Raw genomic sequence first — 18,151 nt, forward strand, 5'->3', positions numbered from 1 at the left:
AAGGTGGCGAAGCCAAAACAGAACATTCTGTTATCTGGTATCCAGTGATCCCTTCTAAACTCATTATTTTGGGATTTGTGTTACAGTGCAGGAATATAAAGTATACATCAGAAGACTTCTTTAGTGCTTAGAAAGATAGTAAGGAATCCAATAGAACTAAATTTCCAGTAATTTTTTAAAATACAAGATATTAAGCAAACTAGTTAGTACTGACTCTATTTAAATATTAACTAGGCAGCCATGACTCTTGTCAGAACAAAAATCGTAGGAATGAAACATAATAAACAATGATCCCTAGATGGGATACTGGAAATGATGGAATAACCTTTAGTGATCCTCATTTGTTGAGTGAAAATGATTATTCCAAAATTAAATTTATTGTGTAATAGTTACATTCTTATTACTATGGCTAAACAAATATGTACAAAAAACTACACACTGTGATGTATATTGACCTACCTGTTACTACGGAGTAAACGCACCAATGACTTAGAAACAATACCAGCTTCAGATTTTGGTGCCAAATGCCAGTATAGCTGTGCAACTGCCATTACCACCTAAAGGAAGAACATTCAGAGCAGCATATTAACTTCAAATCATAATTCATATCTACCACATTTGCTTCAGACCTGCAGGACTACCAGCTCACTCTTCTTCAGAAAGCTAAGTGAATACCCGTGGCCTTCGAAATCAGCAAAGCAGAGTGAGGAACAACACTGGAATAAATATATTTTCCCTAATTAAGTACCTTTACTTCCTCCCAGTATTTACTGTATGCTGTAATAAATAGAAGGTTATAGAAATAGGGACAAAGAGAAAAAGCAGTAGATGATTTAAATTACAAACATAGTGATACCATCCTTGATAAATCAGTATTGCTAACATCAGCTGTACAAATTAATGAAGAAATATTCTTTACAAGTTTTTCTAATGTGCTTTTCCTTTATAACTACAGGTTCAATATTTCCTTTTATCTAGTTTCCACTCAAAATCTTTCACTCTATTATTCTACTATGCAATTTATAAAACAACAGCTGCCTTTACTGGAACATTTTAAAGTACCAAATCCAACAGAAAGTAAATGGTACATGGTTGTATACCAATATCCAGGCTAACAAAATTCAGAAGACTGAGATGTAAGCAACTTAACACCCACTTTCCTTCCTTGCAAACTTCCTCATAAATAAAAGGCAAAATATGATTTTTACGCTAGTGTAGCCTTTCCTACAATAGTGTCATGATCAACTCTCCATTGCAAACAAAACAAATCATAGAGACTCCAAGTAAAGCCCTCATGGTAATACTTCACTTGGTATCTTAAATCCTATTATCAATGAAACTAGAATTATTATTTAACAATGGAAAGTGATTAAAAACATCTAAAGCCAGGAAATAATTTTAAGACTTTTAGCAATATACCACGATTATCTTTTGCTGCTGACAAAAAACATAAGGTCATATGGAAGGCCATAAATTAAATTAATTGCAGGTAAATTCTGTGAATAGTATGAATATAGCTGTAATAGCAATTCAAAGTATCATGATTTTGATAACACTTCTCAAAGTCCACTTTAACACCTAAGTTAACTTTAATATCAGAAAGTTAAAGATCAAAAATACGAGAATCAATACTATATTTAATAAAGAAAATTATTTCTAGAATGAGGGCAATAACTAACTGAACCTCTTCATGAAGTGAGAGGGCAAACATATCAAACATACTTGCTCTTTGCACGGAATTAAGAAATATCACAGACACCGAACAGTTATTTTTAGCATAAACTTGTAAAAATTTAATCAGTTTCCAAAGTCTGCTGGGCTGCCAGATCATAAATGATTTAGAGAAGAGGCAGATATTGAGTTAGAATCTCAAAATATGTTTAATTGGAGAACTATAACCTGATCTGTTTAACCTATTAAGAACAGATGGCAAGGTGACTTAATCATGGTCACTGTTTTTGCAGTGATATAATATTCATCATCACTGGAAGACTTTTCTCAAAAGACATCTAGTCCTGATTAATAGGACAAGATCAGGTTAGAAGTAACATTCTGTGATCTGATTAACATCACAATGATTCACCCTGAGAATGGCTTTTTCCAGTTCTAAAAAGTTACCTGCATTTAAAAATGTTTAATAATCTAGGAAACCATATCTATCCTGGAATCCTGTCAAGGCAAGAACTCTAGAAATGTGCTGTATAATTGTCTACTTTTAAAACATGAGACTCAAAAGAAAGAACAAATTAATAAATCAATAATAACTATGATTTTCTTTGTAGATCTTTTCCATTAAACTGTGACAATAAATTGTACCAGTTTGGGCCATCCTAATTGCTGAGAGTTTTTGCATTAAGAGCTACCTATGGTAGAGTCATCACATGCTATGTAAGTCAAATTCAAGTGCTCTCATACTTTTTCCTAGTATTTTGTTTGTCTGTATTATTTAGAGCACATAGCACAATCAGTTTAGGTGTTTCACTTACAAGCTACATTAAATTCAGAACAGATCCATCACACTTCTCCTAGTTACTAAAGCGTATTTTCACCCATTTTAAAGAGGTGTTGATTTTATTCTTAAAACAGATATTTGTAGTTTAACATTTTAATTAAAAAGGAATTTGTCATACAGCAGCATTTCGGCTTTGAAGCAGGGGCTTTGTATTTCGTAACAGCAGCCTGTGATCTGGGTCCATAGTATAGGTGGTTTTCAATTTCTGATTCTTCTCTTTCTGTTCTTCATCAGATTCATAGAAATTATTTTCATTGTATTCATCCACCACTTCATCAACCTACCAAAAGACAAAATGACAAGGATATACATAGAGTATCTGAACCAACAAGTTGTATTCATTAAGGAGTTAACATAAAACAACACAGTTTCGTACAAGATTTATGTATGTTTTCTTAAAATAGCTTTTGGCTTTTCTACTCATTTGCTCACAACAGTAGATGTACTGACATGAAAAACAGATTAACAGTACATACAAAATTTCCTTAGAAATAAGTTGTACTGACAAATTAAATGTCATTACTTTTATTCAACAATTCATATTTTTGGTATGTATATCGGTCTTTTTGGATTTAAAGCCTATGATCCAAATTGACATTTCTGGAAAATAACTAGAAATGAAAATAAAGACATAAGTCTTCAGAAAACTTGGCAAGGTTGCATGCCTTGGTTAAAACTCAGGTGTAGTGAAAGAATCCATAAAAATGTCATCAGTAGAGGTAAGAGGATGGGGGAGAGAGGAAAGAAGTGGCAATGAATTAAAATTGTAATTTTGTTCTGGTTTTTATTACAATTTGAAAGAACATTGAAATTTTTTAAAAAAGAAGAAATATGAAGGCATCATTACTTGATACCAATTTTTCTCTCACTGTTTTGCATGATACCTAGCAAACTCATAGGTATTTTATGCAATAGCAACTGAAATATTTTAATTTCTTTACTTCTCTTCCAACAGTTCTTTATGGCAGTCACACTCTAAACTAAAACTCAGAATGCTATATCAAATCCACTGGTAACTGAATTCCTCCCTTGCCTAAAGGACAGACAACATGAAAGGAAATTTCTCAATCCCAGTGCATCACAACCTGCACTGAAGAAGCTTCCTCTAACAGGAGGAGGATAATTCAATCTTCATTGATTCAGTCTTCAATACCCTTGCCTTGACTGCTAACAGACATGCAGATCAGTACTATTGAATTCAACAGGAATATTGAGTTCAAAACAGTATTTAACTCATTAATAACTGTTACAAAGAAACAGCCTGAGTTCTTTGACTTCCTTGTGGTTTTTTTTTTTGGTTTTTTTTTTGAGAACTATTTGCTTGGAACCAACTTGGAGCAGCAGAATTCCAATAAAAAGCAGCATATGCCTCTTATGAAAACACTTCTGTTTTAAATCTGATTAAGGTCCTTCTTCATACTCCAATGGCAGAAGCATATTGATATGATCTTCTCACAATTATGTATTCTATTACAATTTTAGAATATTCCTCTTTTCTCAGATCTGCTAAGATCTGGTAGGAAATAATCATGTTTCGGACTAAGGATGATGATAATACACAGGGAAATTATTTTAATGAACTGAAATTTTGAAAGTTTATGAACTCCTAAGTATTTAGAATTTGTAGTCACCAGGACCCACTAAGTCAAAGAGGACATATAATACTGCAAGATTTGCATATTGTGATGGATAGAAAAGCAAAGCATCATGTAAAAGTCAGAAGACTAGGTTAAAAACCTGCAGCTTCTTGGTGTACAATAATGGTTATTTCAAATTCTATTAATCATCCCACACATGGAGAATAGTTACCAGACAATGTGAAAACACTCAATCACTCAAAACCCCTTAAGTCTCAAGCTGACCTATTGACTATATTCAATGCCAAAGACATATAACTCTAAGTTTAGAACCATAGTATTATTTACATTGGAAAAAACCTTCCAGCTCATACAGTCAAATTGTTAATCAGCACTGCCAAGGTCACCACCAAACCATGCCCTGAAGTGCCATCTCTACAAGTAATTTCAGTATCTCTAGGGGTGCTGACTCTACCCCTTCCGCAGGCAGCTCATTCCGGTGCGTGACAACCCTCACTGAAAAAATTCTTTCTAATATCTAACTTAAATCTCCCCTAGTGCAACTTGAGGCCATATCCCCTTGTCATGTTGTTTGACCTTGACCTGGCTACAACTTCCTTTCAGGTTACTGCAAAGAGTGATAAGGTGACCCCTGACCTGGGTCTCTTTCCCAACCACTCCTCACTCCTCATGGATTGATGCTCCAGACCCCTCACCAGCTTTGCTGCCCTCCTCAGGACTTCTTCCAGGACTTTATTGTCTCTTCTATCATGAGGGGTGCAGAGCTGGAAACAGGATTTGAGCTGTGGCCTCAGCAGCTCCCAGGACAGGGGGACAATCCCTGCCCTGCTCCTGCTGCCCACACTATTGCTGATCCAGCCAGGATGCCATTGGCCTTCTTGGCCACCTGGGCACACCCTGGCTCATGTTCAGCTGCTCTCAGCAGCACCCCCAGGACCTTTCCAGCCCCAGCCTGTGGCACTGCCTGGGACTGTTGTGACTCAAGGGCAGGACCCAGCACTGGCCTTGTTGAACCTCACACCATTGGCCTCAGCCATGATCCAGCCTGTACAGATCCCTCTGCAGAGCCTTCCTGCCCTCCAGCAGATCAAGAACCCACACAGCTTGGTGCCACCTGTGAACTGACTGAGGCTGCACTCAACCCCTTGTCCAGGTCATCAATGAGGGCATTAAACAGGAATGGCACCAGTACTGAGCCCTGGGGAACAGCACTTGGCCAGCCCCCACCTGGATGTAACTCCATACACCATCACTCCGCCCCCCGCCTGGCCATCCAGCAACCCTTTTAACCATCGAAGCATACATGCATCCAAGCCACAGGCTGCCAGTTTCTCCAGGATAATGCAGTGGAAAATATTTTCGAATGCTTCACCGTGTTCAGTTAGACAACATTCACAGCCCTTCCCTCATCTATTAAGTGGGCTACCCTATCATTCTAGGAGGTTGTTTGTCAAGCAGGACTAGCCTTTCACAAACCCACACAGGCAAGGCCTAATCCGCTGGCTGTCCTGCATGTGCCACTAACAGCACACAGGATGACCTGCTTTGTATCTTTCCTCAACACTGAGGTCAAGCTGACCAGCCTGACAGTTCTCCAGATCTTCCCATGAATCCTCTCCTCTGAGCAGATGGGTGTCATATTTGCCAATCACCAATGAACTGGGATCTTCATGGTTAACCAGGACTGTTGCTAAATGATGCAAAGCAGCTCAGGCTCTGGCCTGTTCAATACTCAGGTACTTGGATGCTATGTGCCCCAGAGACATGGCGTATATAAGTGGCATAGCACACTACTTCCCCTTGGATCATGGGGGCTTCATTCTCCTCCTTCTCTCCATCTTACAGATCAGGGACTGGGTACCTTGAGAACAATTGGTTTTACAACTACCACCTTCTTTGTGTCAGAAAAGGCGCCTCAGTCTTTTCCTCATCCTTAATTCTTTATTTCTCCCCGCAGTTTTGCTGGTGCACCTTTTTACTTCTCCGACAATGAAAAGCCCTGCCATTTTGTGATCACAGTGGCCCAGAGAGCCTCCAGCCATCCTATCACATCACCCACCAGACCTTCTCTGTTCACAAATACCAGTTCCAGTAGGGTGCCCTCCCTTGTTGACATCCTGACCAGCTGTGTTAGGGCATTATCATCCACACAACCCAGGAACCTCCTGGACTGATTCCTCTCCACTGATTGTATTTTCAGCAAGCATTTGGTAATTTGAGAATGAAGACTATCGACTTTGAGACTTCTCTCACCTGCCTGTAGAATATTTCATCTGCCTCCTCCGACTAGCACAGAAAACTGCATTTACCTGAGTAAGCAAGTCTGCTTTGGCATGCACTAGGTTATTCTTACAATTTCTGCTATCACTGTCAAGCTTATTTACAGTAGAACACAGTTCTAGGATTCTCTTCATTCATTTCAAGCCTAGGCAGAAAAAGTGAAACTGAACTGAGACACAATAAATTACTGCCAAAAGTTCAAACCGCCAAGCCAACACCTCATTTTAAGTCATCTAGCTGAATTGTTCCTCTGTCCCCAGATAAACCTTGCAGTACAAGTACTGAAGGCTGTACTAAAGAAAGAGATTGGAACAAGCAGTAATTATCTTCTGATGTGGCACAGAACTAACTTCAGGGGGGCAAGCACAAGCAAAACCTCTTGGTTCTAACAACAGGGGAAAACCTTGTGCAGAGATCTCAGAAAGCACCTCCATGCTCAACAACAGTGTTATAGTGTTCTGGAGAAGAAAAGCAACCAGAGCAGCATTACACTGATACTAGGCCTACATCTTGAACTTCAATCAGAAAAAGAAGGCATGAGTAGGGTACAATGGAGACATAAGCACTATTAACATTAATATTTTTCCCGCAAGAAGTGTAAGACTCTTGCACTGTGAGACGAGAGTCTTTCCATTTTAATTATTAATTTGACTATTTAACAAAGTAATTAACTATTGAATCAACAACTGACAGATTATTTCCTATGCACTTATTCTCCAATCTTCACTGTCTATAGTGCACCATGTTAGACTGTGGAATATGTTTCTTCACACATCCCTGAAGAAATGCTAAATATGGGTGACACTCAAATTTTACTTTCACAGACGTCTAAATACAACTCATATTAGAGTTGAGAACTGATAGAACTGATGATAACCAGCATACATTAGTAAATTTATCAGAAATAAAACCATCCTCAGATCATTTTTGACAAGGGAGAGATGAGAGTTCTGGGAATGGATTCAAATGTTCCAATTCTTTGTGTTGTGATTTCAATCCCTTTATATGAAGTTTCACAGTTAATTTAAGATTCATCAGTCCAACAGAACTTTGTTGTTTTGTTTGTTTTTTTTTTAAAGGGTGTTTTATTTTAACCAAGATTAGTAAAATGATCCATTTCACTCTGTGCTCATAACATCACTAGAACTACTGGATTTTAAAAAGCAGCAGGTGATAAAGGGAGAACAGAAGAGTGGCAGTTGTTAGTTAAAACCGTATTAAATGCATTTAACAGCTTGTAGTACCACATGATTTAATTGTGCAGTTAATAGCTTTTCTAAATTGCGAAATTACTAAAGTTCAGAACCCTGGGAGAATAAAATGATTAAAAAACGGAGACCATAGTATTCCAGACTACAATTTGCAAATAGATTCTGTGCATTCCCCATCTACTATGATTTATTCACAGCAGAGAAGTGAGTATTTTAGCGTGGATGAACATGCATAATTCTTTTTTATGTTATTCCAGATAAACAATTCAGGGACATCTTCATAAAGTATTAACAGCTTAAATGAAGAAACTGCAAGATAGCAAATTCCATTAACCTGTTTTTAAAGTCACTAAGTAAATGAGCTAACATTTAACCAAGATTTTGCTAGAAGTTGCATTTAATATGGCACAAAAGCTGAGAATGTGACTTCCATTTAGGAAGAAATACATTATGTGAATACTACAATTACTTCCAAACAGAGCTTCACACATCCACATACTGAGTTAAAACAAAACTTCAACAATATCCAAAGCATGAATACACAGTATTTCCCCACTTTGCCAGCCTTAATTCCATCTTCTATTGAAAAAATTATTCAAATATTTGTATTTGTTGCTTAGGTATAAATGATTTGAAGCTTCTCTCCTCAGTTTTACATGAAAACACACTCACAGCTTTCTTTTGATACCTGTAGCAAAATTTGGGCAAACTAAATTTTCACTATCTTCCATAAACCTTTCTAATACTTCTAAGAACTGCTCTCAAATGAGTTTTGCATAAGCTAGATTTTGAAGCTACTAGTCACTTTTTGGTGAACCTGACTGCAATACTAAAACACTACTTTAGCCCATGAAGTTTCCTTGAATAGGGAAAATGGTGCATAATCTATAGAATGGTTTGCTACTTAAAAGCTTTAATGAGTTATATAAGATAGATCTGAAATTTTGATGCTGAATATGAACATGCACACTTAATCTTTCCACAAGCTTCTTAGATGAATTTCAGAGCACCAGAACAGTTGTTACTCAGCAGATTAGCTGTGAGAAGTTTCTGACAGAAGAACAGACCTCAACCAATCCCACTTGTTAACAGTCACATGCTAGTAGAAGTATTCATTTCTCCACAACAGGAAATCCTTGAATATGATTCAGGTTTGTCAATACTGGCAAAGCTTGAAAAGAAGAATTGTTAGTGCTCTTAAAAAAAGGCACAACCTCATATGACAAAAACATATGAGATAGTAAAGTAACTAATGTAATTTGCAGCCTGACTGGAGAAGGGCTTCAGAAGGTACAAGTGAAGTTAGACAAGCTTGCCTTATTAAGCCAAAACAAGTAGAAGAGATAAAGAATAAATGGACCAGATCCTCTATTCCATAAGTAATAGTTTCCTTCCAAGCACTAAACAGCCAGCAAAGACTCCTTCTAAGGTAAGCTGCAATTTATAAACAGTTGTGTGATAAAAAAATTGCGCTGCTGTGAATGGACTGATAGAACTGAATGACTCTGATGGCCCTGCAGAAGTTGGGGAGTATTTCAAGTGCCCAAGTGTAAGCCTCTAGCGCGATTTTATGCTCCCTTGAGCATGAAAAAAATCTGCATGGATCTGGCAGAATCTGAAGCTACAGAGCCTACAGCAGATCCATAAAAACTGAAGACTAGGCAGGGCACCTTATAGCATTTTGAACAGCACTGGACATCCAGATAGACCACAGAATTATCATATCCTAGTCTGGCTAAAGGTTAAAATTTTCAGCTGCTTATCCCTGGACCAAATTATCCAGTAAACAATCCAAATATTTTCCTGTTTCAAAATAGCTATTAAAACATTTTCTTGTTACATTGAAAAAAACCAATTTTCAACACCTAACAAACTCCTGATGCTCATGTATTAAGAATTACTAGAAAGGAACAGACTGAGGATTACAACACAAATGAGAAACAGGCTGGGTCACAGAACCAGGATGCACATTACAGAAATGGTTACAAACCGTAGCCATTCCTGAATGGACAGAAAGCTGGTGTCTTTGCTTTCACCAGACCAGAACAGTTTGCTCTATGTGGTCTTGGACACAATGCATTTACAGCTTTCAGCAACAAAGTTACCTAAAAGTGAATGAGAATTTTAGAAACTTAATTTATCCCTTCTACCTTACAGAACATAAAAATATTCAGATAATGAAGTATTGTTCTGGGATATGACATATCTTTCATCAAGAAAAAATTTTAAGAAGGCTTCCTAAACAAACAGGCAGTCATAAGACCTCCAGAATGCAATGATTAAGTACTGCACAATATAAATGATAATACACAGTCTATATTATTTATATAAAATATCAGTACAAAATTATCTCATTACCTAACATTGCTCCTGTCAATCCTACAAAGACTAGACCAGTTGCTCCCATGCAAGTCTAAAAGTATATACACATTTTCAGTTAACTGAACAACAATGGAATGAAGAATCAATACAGATTGCAAAATGACAGCTACATTACTCTGATTTCCTTATATATTATGATTTTGACTTCAATTATAACCATAGTCAATTCATTACCATTTGGATAAAGAGGTCAGAAAGAAAACCTAAGGGTTTAGCTGGACTTGTAGAATTATGCAGAACTGAAGCCACTGAAATAGGCTTGATCTCAAAAAGTACCCTCTTTCAAGGATCATTTTTCACATTACAACTCTATTCAAATTACTGTAATGGAAATGTAATATATTAACATAATTATATAGAAGATATAATATAATTCCAGTAAATTACAATGGAAACTGCTATTTTCATTTTGAGTTTTGGTAAGAGATTTGCACAGAATTACATATGTGGATTTTAAGAGTGTAGCTACACAAATAGATAAACATGTTTTCAGTTAATAAAAACTGAAGTATTGTTGGAAATTCTCAGGGCAACTTTGAGGTTTTTTTCAGTAAAAGGCTCGTATTTCAAGTCAGTTAACCTTGGGCTATTAACCTTTGGAGCTGAATGTTTCATACCCAGCAGAACATTTTTACACTTCCTAAGAAAAGCTAAATTTTAATGAGGCTAAGGAACACACCAAAAATTCTACTAGTTTGAGAAGATTTCATCTGCATTTCAAAAAAGCTTTCTCAATAAAAAGCTTCCAACTTCTAAAGAAAGTGAGCTTTGATAGTTAAGCTACACAAAGGAACCAAGATGCCTACTCAGACTTGAGAACCTGACTAAAACAGGTGAAATCTAACATTAAGGCATTTTCATTTACACCATTCTTAGCTTCCTCCAGCATATATAAAAGTTACATGATCAACAATACATAAATCAAGTTTTATTTGTGGTTTACTAATAACATTATCATCTATACAATACCATGTATAATCCCAGCTCAGATGAACATGTTTACCTCATTCTAAAAAAAGTCACAGAATTTTTCTGAAACTCATTTTTCACCTGAAAAACACTTCAAATCCTTTAATTCAGACTTAGAGAGGCTTTTAAAAACTCACTTAGCCAATAAAATAATTTCTAAATATGAATTTGAAAAGGTAATGAAGTAAAAGCTTAATGAAAACTGAAACAACCCCACCCCTAAATATTCTTAAGAAAACACATATTCATGGAAGTTTTATAGTATGCCTCTGAGGACCACTGAACATTAATTTTCTGCCAGTATATCACAACTACAGTACCATCTCTGCTAAGTAACTTCACAGCAAATTAATGTGAAAACTGAAAGACTGTTTATTCTCGTTTCTCTAAGAAGTGATTAGGTCTAGGACTGGTGTCTAAAAATAGGGGTTAAGACTTAAATATGCTGCAGTAATGAACATCTTTCTTCAGCAACTTCAATTGTGCAATCACTGTTGTAATAAAGTCTTGTGACACTTGCAGATAGAACTAAAACAATCCATTATGACTTTAAAATCACTTTCATTTAGTCAGAAGAATTTCATACTCCTCAAAATAGAAGTGAGACATAAAACAGCTTAACCTTATTAAGAAAAAACCCTTCCTTTCAATGGTGTGAGGAAAAGGCACAAAGACAATGCAAAGACTGAAAGACACAAAGCAAAGAACAGGAAAAACATTTTGAGTATAAGAGGAAGAAGTTAGAAGAACGAACAGGAAGGGATAAATTGCATATTGCAAAATAAAATTAAGAAGGAGCAAAGGTGAAGAGAAGAAAAAAAACATACCATTTGCTAAAAGTTCACCTCTTTAATTTTTAACCCAAAAATTAAAGTGGAATTTGTAATTTGTATTCAGATGCATGTTACAGAATGCATCTCTATGTAACATGCATGTATTCACATGCATGTTACATGTATTCAGATGTTTGGTTAAACGTTTGACCTGTTTTTCAGGGTAAAATTTAATATCAATTTAAGTATCTGAAGAGGCAGTATAAGACAGCAAGACAGCAAGCACATATTAACCAACTACCAAACAAAAATATTTTTCCACAGGGTGGCACAGTAAGTGAACCATGAAGAAAACCAGTTAATTGTTACTTAATCTGGGACTGCAACCAAGAGAAGGGTACTACATGCTCTAGAATTAGTAGTCACCACCTCTCATGACTTATAGACAGGGTATGCAGGGACAGGGATGTCTTAGATCTCCAGAACTGAACATCACTCAGCTTCTGTACAGACCTGAAATTGCTACCCATGCTCCTCCTTTTCTAGTGTTCTGAGTACACACATCAAACCAAGTATATGTCTTAAAGCAACTAAACTTCCTTCTCTACCAGAAAAAAATACATGATTTTAAAGGGTAAATTCAATGAGAACATTTCCCACATATGAAAATATACTCATATTTCTTTTCATTTTTATGTAGCTTTAAGATTGTTTACAGCTAATAAAATGTTTATCCAACATTTAAACAATATCTGGACTACAGCCACAGCTGAATATGTTAATTAGGAGACTCAAATTTTTAAAACACAAAATTATTTTAATTCATTGAAGAATGATAACCATACCTGTACTTAGGTTGACAGTCTGAAAGGTATCAGCATTTTGCTACCCTTACCAGAGAGTCTGATATATAAGTATCACTAATAGTCATTAAATCCTGCATTGCATAATTTTTTTCTCTTCCACTGTAATGCCTAAGTAGGCAAAGAAGCTGAAAGCATCTTAAAACATCTGCTGATTCACATTAGTTGTATTTTCAAACTAAAAACTGGTGGTGTATTTATTCTATTGATAAACAGGTATGTTATAATTCAAGCTTCAGTTACACCCATTCTTTTTGGTACTTGGTACTGCACTTTTCCAACCATAAACTGCAACAAGCTTGTGCATACACTATCAAAGAGATGAATGATCCAAATAATTTGAATTTTTTTACATTTACTATTCCCTATGGTCATTTAGAGAGCTGCCACCAATCCAGAAGTCTACCTGATATTACAAACAGAAGAAATGTACAGGCTCAGACTCAGGGGCCTAAAGCTTCCTCAGAGCTGAGGTCTTACCTCACATTGCAGAAAAAATTAAATAAATATTTATTTTTGCAAAGTAGCTAAACATTTCTTCTAATTATCCAGTGAAAATCCTGGTACAATAATGAGAAGGCCACAAAAGTTACTAGACTGAGAGTAATATTCTACAGACAGATGCCCAGAAAAAAGTTCATGAGTACTCTGACATCCAGGAAGGCTTCAAAGTAATCTAACAGAGCATTAATTTCATATAGTTTAAATAATTTTCTATGACCAAATAGCATTCAAATGGCCAAAATTAAAGCTAGAAACTTTAGTGGTTCGTGAGGATCTGGGGATCTGCCACATGTAATATTTACATTAAAAATAATTAGCAGTTATACAGTTGATACTTAGATTTCTATAAAAATCTTGTTTCCTTTCAATTACTTCTTATCTAAGTCAGAGAAAATTACCTAGACAGAGATAAAAACAATTTTAACAACTTATTTGCAACAGGTGGCTAGAATGCCTCTCATCCAATATATAGATAACAAAAAGAAACTTTGCTCAAGTAAAGAAGATGAGACTACAGTACTGCACAGAAACATGTAAACTTTGCTGGTCAAAATTGTAGGAAAAGAAAGGGTTCCTTTCTTAATTTGAGCTGATACACATGCCCTAGAGAATAGAGACATTCTGCTCACTGCTGCTGTTCCACTGCATTCTGTCATGGGAGCTAACAAAAATGACAGCAACACATTCTGCTGCATAGACAAATGGCATTTTTATCTGCAGCCTGTACTTCTGGTATACCAACAGTAAGAGCTGAGCAGCCACAAAGCAAAACCAATCAGGAAATTAATGTACCAAAAATTTTATCCTCTTCTCAATTTTTCTTCTGTTGTATTAATTTTTTTATGCAAACTTTCCACAGTTTGAGATAGTTCTTTTGTTATAAATGTATGCACTAAGTTTTTCTCATCTTACTAAGCAGTACACACAAATGGAAAAAATAAAACTAATGTGACAGTAAAATTGCTAGCCAGTCCATTTTATGACCCAAACATCTCACTAAATATCTTCAAATAAGTGAATCTAATATTAAACATTAACCCCATCTCATGCATATCTAAAAGAAACTGGCCAGAGAGTACTGCACTCTGATAGAAAGGGACACAGTAACTGAATCCAGACTGCCTCAATTCACACTGAAGATTCTGATGGATATGATGGATATACTAAAAAAAGGAAGAAATAAGCAGCAAAAGACATCTTCATTGTTGTTGCAAACTAGTTTTCTTAATTAAATTTTTTGCTCTTAGCAGCCAATTCAGGGCCAAGAGAATTCTCTAGTCTCACAGTCTTTTAGGGCAAGGAAAAAAAATTAAAAATCAGCAAGAATATCACCTGTGTATCTACAAAGAAATCTCACTGAGATGATACATTAGATAAGTAGTACATACCATATTATGGTTAATTTTGTCCTTAAAGATTGAATACTATTCTAAATATTTCTTAAATATGTCCTTATGATTCCTTACTGCAGAAGAGCATAATAAAACTTGTAGATCCTCAACTGAGTTGGAAAGCAAAAGAAGGGAAAGGTGTATTCATGCTAATTATTATTAAATTATGATATACATACAAAATACTTTTAAAGTACTTTAATGTGTTTCATTTTTATTGCTTAATATAAGTAACTTAGTTAACTGGAGGCTATTACCCTGAATACACCCTTCCCTTCTCTTTCCAGGTTCTAAGCAGAGGATTTAGAAGTTTCATTAAGCTCTGTAGTAAACCAGCAGAACTGACTCTGGATGCTCACTACTGTTAACAAATTCTACAAAAGTAAAGAATACACACTCTATTTTCTGTGTTCTGTGCTTGAAGATTTATTATTCACAATTACAGTTCCCTCAATGCACACCCCAACACAGATAACAACAACAAAAAAAAGTATCTAAAACTGTGTTAGATACTGCTGAGCTGTTTTAAGCAGACATTAGATAATGAATTCCATCACACATAACCATGACCTTTATGACATACACTAAGAACTCATGACTAAAAGACACCGAGAAAGTACTGCAAGAGCAGGAAACATAAAGCATTTAACAGAGACAAAGAGATCACAGAACAGCTGAGGTCAGAAGAGACCTCAATATTTTGTCAGAACAATCAAGCAAAATAAATATTTTAAATCTGTTTCTTCCTGTAATTAGTGAGAGCTGGGCTACTTTCTATTATTCAAGCTTACTATTCAAGATACATAGACATTCAAATACTTCATGTTTTTCTCATAAAATTCTTTCAGATTGTTTTCTTCATGCTTAATTTCCCCTTCCATTCCTCCCAGTCCAACAATTATGCCAAATTCTGAGCACTTTAAACTGAGTAATATTTCAATAATTTATACCAAAATGCAAGCCTGAGACATACTTCTCATAAATACTTATCAGGAGGCTTTGTAATGACTGAAGCCTACAATCAATCTGAATTCACCATTCTTTTCCAATCCTTACTGAACACCAAGGGTTTCTGTGATTTTCCACTGTCTGAAATGAAGCTGAATGGCCCTGAGAGTTCCTGTTTTTCTGCAAGACTACAGCTGCTATCTTCATCTTGCTCTGTACAAAGACTGCTGAAATTTCTGATCAAGTTACCTGTTTTCAGAAGATGCCCTCCCAAATGTCACACAGGTTTGGTGGTAAATCTGTGTACCAGCACAGCTCAAGCAGTTCCTATCTCCTGTGGTTCTGATCTCCTTGCATAAAGAGGGATAGCTGAACTTGGAAATTAGCTTCTTAACTGCTAGACTGCAGCTAAGTGTATTCATGAAAACCACCAACAACTTTATTTTACCCATCTTTATGTATTAGGCTGTAAGCTGTTATGGTTCAGGAGGTATTTACAAACAGCTTGGCATTCCCAACAATTTCTATAACAAGGGCAGGACAAACATTTAAACTGAAATGCATCACAGTTTTCTCTGCTATCAAGTATTTTACTTCCCAGAAAACCTGGAACTGTTCTTGGTTGGTTTTAGCCCCAAGCAGGTATTTTTATTCTAGAATATGAGTGTCTTGTCTCATTTCAGCTAACATATGTTGAAGTTGAATTTGTACAGTTCATATAGAAAAAGGGTTATTCTAAAACTGCTATTTACATACTACTCAAAAAGCTACACCAAGCACCTCCAAGTATTTTAAGACAAATAGAATAAACCAGGGACATTCTTCCTTACTTCATTCACAACTAGAATTAAAAATTATACTCTTCAAAGAAGCTAGAAATAGGAATAAAAAACTAAGTGCTCTTGATTAATGGACAATTTGAACAATTTTAAGCATATTGCTTAAAAAAAGCAATAACTAGTAAGTATTCCAATTTTTTTTTAGATTTCTAAATGCTCAAGAAATCCAAACATTAAGCCATTACTTGCTGGAAATTAGCTCAACTGAAACAAAAGCAACATATGCTCCTCAAAAAGTAAGGAAAAATTTTACTGAATAAAAATGCAAATATGCATTTTAGCTGCCTTGAATTTATTAATCTGATAGGTTTAATTTCCATTTTCCTGCATCAGCTTTATTTATAAAGTGTCGTGCCCTATAAATATGCTGTTATTTTCTATAGTCAAGCACCCTCTTAACAAATCTTCTCATTAATATGTAAATTTAAAGTCAATCGGTCTTCTCCCTGACAGCGCCATGAATTCCTAGTGCACTGTATAATCGGCTTTGACTTGGCATCCACTATTTATCATCAAAGATGTCAGTTAGAAAAATTATGGAAAATGCACTGCAATTGATATGACTGCAATCTACTTTGTCAACACTTAATTGTTCTTCAAATCATACATTTACATATAAACAGCCTAAATACTGATCCATAATGATGCAAATAAACTAAATTAAAAATCTCTTCTACTGCACAAGATGGTCTGTTGTATGATGAGTTCATTTAAGAATGTATTGACAAAGGCAGGCAAATCAACTAGCACCACAAGAAAAAATCTGCTAATTAAATTGCTGAGTAGGAAGACAAACTAAATTTTACACTGAAGATCTTGAAAGTGAAAACAAAGTGTTATTAATACTATACTACTGATGACTAATTTTAGGTTGACACAGGCGGTATTGTCACACAAATCTTTTACACTCCTAGAGCAGAAACCACAGTATCAACTGTCATCCATTCAGTTTCAATGAAAAAATAATTAGAGTCTTAAAGAAACCAAATCCCATCAAGACCTCTGACCTCTCAGTCCCAGACAGGAGGTCATCCTCTACAACTTTCCTTTTGTCCAATTACAGACTAAAATTGGCTGAAACATATTGTGGGACTGTAGCTTTAGGTAAAACAGATTATCAATTTTGATTCTGTCTAAACGTTGGAAAGAAGAATGTAAGTTGCCTTCTTCCAATAATCAACATGTAATAAAAACTGCCTTAAGGACATTAGGAAAACATATAACTTTAATGTCTCATTATCTAAAAATACTTTCCTTATTTTAAGCAATTTTCTGGGAAGATGTGTTCTTACAAACAATTTAGTTTTCATTTAAAAATGAAAAAGGGTGTTTCAGACTCTTAACTGGTAGCACAGAACTATTATTCTACTTCAGATATTTTTGCTATATTAATTTTAATCCCTGTTTTTTTAAGAAGAAGTGAATATAATCGTAAAGGAAATCAGACTGAACTGTTTTTCCAAATATATCTCCTTATAATTATTTTCACACAATAAATTACACATATATTAATACAGAATGGCATTACATATCCATCTTTTTTCCCAGGCAAAGAATATTAAAATACACTTAAAAAGAACTCAGTGATAGAGTGATAGTAGGTGTCATTACCTTTCCAATGCTGAAAAAAGAAATCTTAAAAACAGTGTTAATGTACTACTTATAAATTACAATAATCTGCACTAAAATGACATTTTAAAACATGAATAGGCTTCAAATTAAAAGGTAAAACATAACCATAGTAACATCTCCAGGCCTTTAATAAACACAACCAACCACAGCAGTGGAGCAATTTTAAAAAGTTCTGTTCAGAAGTATTCTTTTAATTTAAATTGTTATTCAGCTTTAGAGCTCTAATAAAACAATGTTAACAGCATAAAT

General features: G+C 35.3%; 1 protein-coding gene across 5 annotated transcripts in view; it reads right to left on the minus strand.

The window, feature by feature from the left end:
- Nucleotides 1–18,151, minus strand: part of AP3B1 (adaptor related protein complex 3 subunit beta 1) — a 154,182-nt gene that overhangs the window by 94,308 nt on the left and 41,723 nt on the right. For all 5 annotated transcript variants that reach the window (XM_079330184.1, XM_079330183.1, XM_079330185.1 and 2 more), the window contains 2 exons: nt 2,631–2,792; nt 460–557 (listed from right to left, as the gene is read on the minus strand). In XM_079330184.1, coding sequence (XP_079186310.1) covers nt 460–557; nt 2,631–2,792 — 260 coding nt within the window. The remainder of the gene's footprint in view (nt 1–459; nt 558–2,630; nt 2,793–18,151) is intronic.

Source organism: Erithacus rubecula (genome assembly GCF_903797595.1).
Source record: "Erithacus rubecula genome assembly, chromosome: Z".
Classification (NCBI taxonomy): domain Eukaryota; kingdom Metazoa; phylum Chordata; class Aves; order Passeriformes; family Muscicapidae; genus Erithacus; species Erithacus rubecula.